The 8,362-nt window shown below is 46.9% G+C and overlaps 1 protein-coding gene across 1 annotated transcript; it reads right to left on the reverse strand.

Annotated features, from left to right (window-relative positions):
- Position 1: 1 nt before the first annotated feature.
- On the reverse strand, positions 2 to 6,606 carry ZNF367 (zinc finger protein 367). The gene is made up of 5 exons (XM_068667040.1): positions 5,870 to 6,606; positions 5,426 to 5,576; positions 3,805 to 3,924; positions 3,268 to 3,406; positions 2 to 2,660 (listed from the first exon to the last, which is right to left on the reverse strand). The coding sequence occupies exons 1-5, from the start codon at positions 6,278 to 6,280 to the stop codon at positions 2,420 to 2,422; spliced, it is 1,062 nt and encodes a 353-aa protein (XP_068523141.1). The 5' UTR covers positions 6,281 to 6,606; the 3' UTR covers positions 2 to 2,419.
- Between the last annotated feature and the right edge of the window lie 1,756 nt (positions 6,607 to 8,362).

Here is an 8,362-nt window from a genome sequence, read left to right on the forward strand (position 1 = left end):
ATTTGAAAATTAAACCAACTCTTTATTTAAAGCATCTATTGAAATAACGGCACATTCACTCTTCTGCTGTTGTCATGCCAAACAACAATTTAGCCTTCAAGATTCTTGTGTGTAATCACTTCTTTATAATACAAAAAGCAATCTTCCACACCTTAATTTTTTAACTTGGTTTCTTAACCCAAACCTGTCACTACACAAAACAGCTAGAGCTGTCTGAATCTGCTCTACAGCTAAGTAGAATTCAGCATGCTTGTCATACTGAAAGAAATATTCTGCAAGTTGTCCAAAACCTTACAGCTGATTGAAGAAAACAAAATCAACCAGTGAAGTTATGACTTCAGCCTGCAACCAGCTGGTGATTACAACAGGGCTGAAGATTTTGAGCCCAGTGAAATACTACTCAAACAATTCTAAGTTACAACTTGGTAATACAACAGATTTACACTCAGGACTCATTTTGAGATCAGAGTCTTTGCATGTAGCCAACTGAACAGTCAAAACCAATTTGTCACATTCTAAATCTATACCCTGAATTACCAGTTTTACATAGACTAAGGAGCCCACAATGACTCCAAAGTGTTTCAAACTTTTAAGCCCAAAAAGACTTAAAACAAATAAATGAGCCTGATGCCAGCTGAAAACAGAAGTTAAACCGTATAACTGGTACAAAATTAATTACATTCCACAAACATGATCTTTGTTGTTTGTTTTGTTGTTGGTGGTTTTTGTTTAAATATTCAATGACTCCTTAGTCAAGTGCATCACGAACATATGATGTTAAACAAACACAGTTAATACAATTTTCTACCACAACAGGTTATCAACCATCAAAGAACATAATACAACACTTGCAGTTTCTGGTGGAAAAATAGACTTACTATTCTGGAACAGCTGTAGGCATCTAGTCAGTCTGTATCAAGTGATTAATAAAATGCTATTTTCCTCTTGCTTAAACAAGAGGGAAAGTGGCTTCCCTTCTCATTTGAATTTCCTGACCTTCAATGAGAAGGAAGAGTTAAAAGCAAGCAGGTCAGTAAATGAATTATTAATATCCCCTCAAGCAGTAGCTCAACTGCAAAAATAAAAAAAAAGAAAAAAGTTCAATTTGAAGATAACATCTTGTTAGCATATTACAAATCTCTGGTTGCCTTCCAAGCAAAATACAGAACAAGATTACCATAAGACGACGGTATTCAAAAAGTATACAACATTCATGAAGTAACAAAATATCCCACTAAACATCTTGTATCAGCATCTGATATTACTAAGCAGCGTTCTGTAACTTCATTTATTTGGGACGTACAAGAAATCACACTGTTAACACACTTGTAACTATCTTTGGAAGCCTATTTTCTAGTTGTATAGTGAATATTTTCCTGCAGTGTTTAATTGATAGCTGTGCTAAAGTTAGTGAACACAAAATGGGCATGTTATCCGTAAGTAAAGCAATAAGGTGGCTTTATGCACAGAAAATACGGAGGCTTCTATTTGCTAGTAACCATGTAAAAGCAAGACTTTAAAACTTAGTGTTTGCTAATAGGAGATCTAGAATAGTTTACTACAAATCCTTACCACCCTGTAAACACCCCCTTATTAAGGAAAACAAGTGCCAAATCATTACGGGGCCAAAAAATATCAGACAAAAATATCACCAATTGTTTAACTTTGTCTAGACTTTGCAAGACTAATCATTTTCAGATAAACACAACAATGTGCAAAAGTTCCTAACATCATATGCTAGGAATAACAAGTGCTACCAATAAATTCAAACCAGAGATCAAACCAGAACACGTAAAAGAGCAAAGTCATCCTCATACCTGGAGCAGTCACAGCGAAGATCCTGAACTATTCTATAATTCACCTGCATGAAGCAGCTTCTTCCCCTCTACAAGTTTTAATAACTAAGCTTTGCCCTCTACACCTCAGTGATACTAGGTAAAACTGACATTTAGAAAAACGTGGTTTCATTGCTGCTTACAGTATCTTCAGACCTACCACTTTATATAAATTTGCTTAAATAGTTCAGATAAATACTTTTCTTTTTGTCAGCCTTCTTTGGCCACGTGTACCATTCTGCTAATCACAAACACTGATTAGTGAAAACACTGTGATTAGTGCTTCCTGTGAAAACTGCTTCAAATAAATGAGTTAACCTTGCAAAATCTAGCTTCCCACATGTATTTTGTTAACCCTGCATTATGCAGCCCTATATTTACAAAATACTTAGAAACTTTACATCTATCTTTACCCTTACAAAAAGTGCAATTCTCTCACCCCATGTTATGGGGTAACAACATTCTTCATAAATTCTACAGAATAGCAGCCTGTGATAAGCAAATAAGGTGCTTAGCTTATGCCCAGGATCTAACTGGTTAAGTACCACCAGGAAGTAATTTGTATAGGCAAACTTCTTCCCTATCTACTGCCGGAGTGGTGCCACAGCTAGGTTTGCAAGCTCAATGAGAGCCAAAGCACCATGCATACGTTCACGCTGTTCCTGGAGGCGGCGGCGGCGAGCAGCTGAGCGAGCACTATTTTTCTCTTCGCCATCCTCTTCATCAGACTGAAAATATTCCATTGGGTCCTGCTGTTCCTGATCGGTTTTCTGGATTACTTTACTTTTCAAAGCAGGAGCACGCTGTTCTCTAGTCTCCCAGTATCTAGAAAATCAAACGTGATGAACGTTTTTGAAATACATACAACTCATGTGCCAACCCATTCAAAGCTAGCAAGAAAGACTCAAGGGCTTTTTTTTTTTTTTTTTTTAAACTTGGCACACGACTGAGCACTGCACTTTGTTTTATCTTTCAGCCCTTATATGGTAGTATTTAAGCTGTCAGAAACCTACATTTAAAATGCCAAAAAGGGAAGTGCCCAAGCAAACATCTGTGACAGACCATTCTGCTCCATGGTATCCCCCAACAGTCTACCTGTGTGCACACACAATCCATGTCCCTCATATAAATGCAAATTCAGATGGAAGGCTGCAGTACTAACAAGTTATTATCAAGTGTTATTCAAGCAAAAACACACATTTAAGCAGAGAAAATAAAATTTAAAAAAAAAAGAAGACATTTCTCATGAGGAACTTTGTCATAACTTAGAGTCAATAGTTCTTAAAGGACAGGCAAGGCTGGAACAAGTAATGCTAGAGGCACAGCTGATTCTGGTTTGTTTTCTTTTGTTTTTCTCCTCCTAAGAATAAAGCGTTTTCTCAGGCCACTTTTATGACTATCTAGACAAAGATCACACCGTATGGGAACTTACTTTGCTAGCCACTCAGCCACGTCTTTATTGTCAGCTGTTTGGTTTTTACTCAGGCTGTCAGTGAGTTCTTCCCTCTTCAGGCGGGCATATGGATGGTTGGGGCAGTGACGGTTTGCATGAGTGAATCTGCTCAGACAGCCTTAAAAACAGAAAATGCCAATGAAAGACACGGTAAGGAAAGCAGTCAACTGCTGAGCAACCATAATATCTGTGGGATGAAGAGGCTGCCAAATCCAGCCTTTCCTCACTCTAGAAGAGCCTAGATACAGTTGAAAACAAGTTCTACTTGGCAAGGTTTGTAACACGCCCAGTCATTTTATACATCAGTATCAACAGACATCACTAGTGACATTATATAGTAACATATGCAGACCTTCAATTCACACTTGGATGCTGATGCAGATTGTCTAGCTACTCTCATCTCTAGCAGCTCTTCCAAAGTTAAGAGCCAAAGCTTTGATAGATTGCTGATGCGCACACATTTACAGCAGTAGGCTGACCCTAACTCTGAAAGCCGCGGGTCATTCTCTGGCTCACCATTCTCTGAGCAGATGAAAGGCTTCTCCCCTGTGTGAAGACGCTGGTGAGTTTTGAGCTGCCCACTCTGAACAAAGGCTTTCCCGCAGTCTGGGTAGTCACACAAATAAGGCCTTTCACCTTAAAAATAATAACAGAACAGATTTGTGAAAGCTGTGTATAAAAGAGGAGTCATAGTATCCACTAGTCATCCTTGGCTTGATATTTGCACAAGCAAGCTCTTCATTTACCCACTCAGGCACTCTTGTCTACTCAGAAAGCATTAGTGTACCAGACAGCCAAGATCCACTCTCACCCCACAGAGATATTCAATGCTACTGGATAACTCTTTTTCCTCCATAGAAATGAAGTTATATGTTTTCCATGTGCTTTTTTTTTTAAGACCCTTGCAGAGTACTACACAACCTTTGTCCCATGAAACTATGCACCTACAGAGCAGGAAACATACAAAGTGAAATAATTAAAGTAATGTAATTCAGGTTGTAACCATATATATATATATTATACATAAAATAATATTATATCATAGTATATATGATATATCTAATATTATGATATAGCATAATGGATATAAATGATATAATATTATGATATCATTATATATATGTATATATATTATCATTACCATAGGTTACATTGGAGTAAAATAACCAAGGTCAACAATGTAGCAATGTATGAAGTTGCAGGTTATCTCACTATAGTTTCAGTAAATTATTTGGAAAAAGTTGGAAAAGTGAAAGTATCAAAATAAGCTTATGCCAGCCAAAAAAGCATTCTCCAACCAGCTTTCAAAAACGACTGCTCCATGCAAACTTCAATGTGAAGAATTCAGATGAAGAATCTGAAGAATTCAGATATCTTCTCTCTGTCTCAAGAGAATCACAGGTGTGCCACGCCACCACCGCTCAGAAAGGATGACAAAGTGAGGGTAACCATGACTTACTGGAGTAACATCAGGCTAAGTTCTGCTCAACTAAGCAATCCATATCTAACATGGAAGTTTGACACCTAACATAAGCAAGTGAAATGAAAACATCTTTTGACCAAAGAGCATGAGGAAACTTGTGCTTAGTGTTAGTAACAAGATTTGCCTTAGAGTCAGAAAAAGAGACTGTGGGAGCCAGCTTTTCACTTTGTTGTGTGGTATTGTGAACCACGATAGCTCACAGCATATTAAAAAAACAAAACAAAACAACAAAACACACAAGCTTGAAGGAAAATGTATTTGATTGGAATGAAAAACAGCATTTCCCTTTAATTTCTAGTTCACAAGGGTATTGAATGAGTTGGCGCTGGATCTCCGTTTCACTGTATGTTACTTCTGGAGCTGCTTTGTGTGTGCGTGTCGCTAAGTTAGCGTGAGCTAAGTTAGCGTGACACCTCCACGGCAGAAAGCAGACTCTAAGCAAGCAGCCGGCAGGAGGGAGAGGCGGACAGCGACTCGGAGAGCATCTCAACTTTTCACCCAGCACTCCAGCCACACAGTATCGCGCTGTGCGGGCCAGGAAGGGCTTTACAAGATACCTTCTCCTCCCACGGCTACACTTTAACTGCGGCTGGGAAGGACGGGCAGGAGCAGGGGCGGTGGGGGTGAGGCGGCCGCGGGACGCCCCCCGCTTACCGGTGTGTGTCCGCTTGTGCGCCTGCAGCGACTTCTCCCGCGGGAACACCCTGTTGCAGACGTTGCAGCGGATCCTGCTGGACGAGTGCTCCCCTTCGCTGATCAGGTCCCGCACCGTGTCCGCGCGGGGCCGCCCGCGACGGGACCTGTCCTGCGGCGGGGCAGGGACAGCGCTGAGGGGGAGCCGCCCCCACACCCCCCACACCCCCCTTACACCCCCCTCACCCTGCCCGGGGCCGCGGCGGGCAGTCACCAGGCGGCGGCAGCAGCGCGGCCGTTAACCGCCACCCGCGACCGTTGCGGGGGGGGGCGCGCCCCCCACCCGTTCCCCCCCCCCCTTCCCCCCCCCCCCCTCCCTCCGCGGGCGCGCGCGGAAGTGACCTCACCGCGCGGGGGCGGCGGCGGCGGCGCGGCCCCCCCTCACCCCCCCCCCCCGCCCCTCACCTTGAGGTGCCGGTGGCCGCCGCCCCCCCCGTCCGTGCTGCCGGCCTCCTCCTCGTCCCCGCCGCGGGGCTGCTGCGCGGGCTCGGCGGCTGCGGTGGAGGAGGAGGAGGAGGAGGCGGAGGAGGAGCAGGCGGTGGTGTCGGTGGCGGTGCCGGGGCTGAGGGTGACGTTGTGCGCGTTCTCGCCCCAGCGCCAGGGGTAGACCATGAAGTCGCTGAAGCCGGGGCTGGTGGGCACGGGCGGGGCGGGCGCCGGCTCCTCGCCGCCACCGCCCCGCCGCGGGGACGGCTTGACGGGGGCGGTCCTGATGACGGACACCAGCACGCGCTGCGGGGAGTCCTGGCAGAAGATCACCGGCGGGGCCGCCGCTGCTGCTGCAGGAGGAGGAGGGAGAGGAGGGCGCTCCGCCATCGGGGCGGGCGGCGGAACCGGCGGCGAGGGCGCGCTGGGGGGCGGCTGCTGCGGTCGCACCGGGCGCGCCTCAGCCGCTGCTCATCGCCCGGGTGGGGGTGGGGGGGGGGGGTCCCGCTGCCTGCCCCGCGCGCGCGCGACCTCCTCGCTGCTGGAGCTGGAGCCGCGAGGTCACCGCCACCAGCAGCAGGCGGCGGCCATAGCGCCCCGCGCGCCTCTGCCCGGCGGCCCCCGCGCCGCTGCCGGTGCCGCTGCCGGTCCCGGTGCCGCCGGCCCGCAGCGCGATCCGCACCCTGGGTTTTCCCGCGTTACATTTCGCGCCTGGGCGTCACCAATCAGCGAACGCCCCCGCCACGTCACGGAGTGGCAGCTCCCCGCGGCCAATCGGCGGGCCGGCAGCAGGCGGAGCCCCGCCCCGCTCCCCGGGAGATGGGCCCGGGCGGGAGGAGGCCGCCGTCCCGCCTCCCCATTGGACGGGGCGCGGCCCCCGCGCGCCGAGCTCGGCCGCTGATTGGCCCCGCCGCCGGATGCGAGGCGCACGCTGTTGTTGTTGCGCGGCCCCCGCGCCAATGGCAGCGCGGCGCGCGCTGCCTTTAAAGGGGCCGCCGCGGGTGGGAGCGGGGAAGAGGCGCGTGGCGGGGGGGGAGGGGCGGGGACGGTGCCCTCCGCGTGGGGGCGCGGCGCTGAGCGGGGGGGCGGCCGTTATGGCGGTTGCGGCGGCCGTTGGCAGGCCCGGGGGCTCGTCAGCGCCTCCCGTCAGAGCCAGCGCGGCTCAGTAGCCAGGGCGGGTCAGCTCGCGGGCTAGTTCCGCCTCGCTATCGCTCCATCGCTGCTGTCCCGATTAGAGGCTGTGAAATAAGTAATTGGTACATTATTGGTTAATTTGTGAGGTTAATGCCAGGCGCCCCTTCGTTACGCCTTGCGGTTCACCTCGTCACGGCTACCTTCCCTAACGTAACGAAAACAGGTTCCCAAGCGTTTGTTTAAATAAAATCGTCTTCACGCGACTGACACTCCAGCTTCTCAGGCTTGCTGCTACGAGCCAAAGCCCTGCCCACGCACTTACCAGCTCTGAGAAGAAAACACAACAGCCTTTAACTAAACACCGTTTCCAAAATGAGTGAACAGGTTTGCACACGCTTGGATCTGTGCCACTTGAAACTTCAGCCCTAAAAATAACCCGGAGGAGAAAGTTCCTGTGCGAGAACAACGTACGCTTGGGGAAAAAAAAATAATAAATAAATAAATAAATAAAGAGTGATGTATTAAAGTAATTGCGTCCTGCAAACAAACGGTGAATAGCTTTTACAATTTTCCAGAACTGTGTAGCTGATGCTGCAAGTGTTACAGGTAGCTACCCAGAAACTCCAGTGAGGGGTAGAATTAATGTTACAGTTCGGTACATAGATTAGTAGATACTGTGAGTTGGTATCATGCAGTAAGATAGAAGCAAGCAACTAAATATCTCCGTAATTATCCTGTGCTAACTCAAGGCAGGTGAGAAATTTTGAGACGATTCCCAAGGCCCTAGCTGCAGATCAACTTCTTTACACATATTTTGTTAATTTATCTAGTCTGAAATAATAGATCTTTGTTATGCTCATTAGGAAGCAGTGCAAAAGAGTGCAAAAAGTGCAAAAGTGAACTGATGCCGTTTCTGATATATTAGCTGGTCTGAAAATTAAAGTTTCGTGCAATGACGATGACCAAGAGGAGAGAAGTGACTTCATTGTCCAGATCCTGCTGCTGCGATGGGAAACACATGCACAGCGTGCACAGCCTAAAGGACTCACTGCTTTTCATTACACACAGCCATACATATAAAACTAATGGTTAAGGTCACACTGTGTAAAGACAGTTCTAAAAAAAAAATAATAATCCGAGCTACAGTATCTTAATTGAACAATACTAAATGTGTTTGTTTTATGTAATATTTTGATGATGTTCCATCAACTTAATAGATAAAAGCACTGATATTTTAGTGGTTTAGTTAGTGTAAAAACAAGAGAGTGTGCTCTCTCAGAGGTAAATTACCAGAATAATGAGCCATTACACAGTCTACCATCAGACTCTGCACAGAGA

The sequence above is a fragment of the Anas acuta genome, chromosome Z (genome assembly GCF_963932015.1).
Source record: "Anas acuta chromosome Z, bAnaAcu1.1, whole genome shotgun sequence".
NCBI lineage: Eukaryota > Metazoa > Chordata > Aves > Anseriformes > Anatidae > Anas > Anas acuta.

Coding starts and splice junctions, on each gene's coding strand:
- ZNF367 (XM_068667040.1), bottom strand. CDS start 6,280: ATGGCGGAGCGCCCTCCTCTCCCTCCTCCTCCTGCAGCAGCAGCGGCG. Junction 3,925..5,425: donor GCACAAGCGGACACACACCG/GTAAGCGGGGGG, acceptor ATTATTTTTAAG/GTGAAAGGCCTTATTTGTGT. Junction 2,661..3,267: donor GTGGCTGAGTGGCTAGCAAA/GTAAGTTCCCAT, acceptor TTGATTTTCTAG/ATACTGGGAGACTAGAGAAC.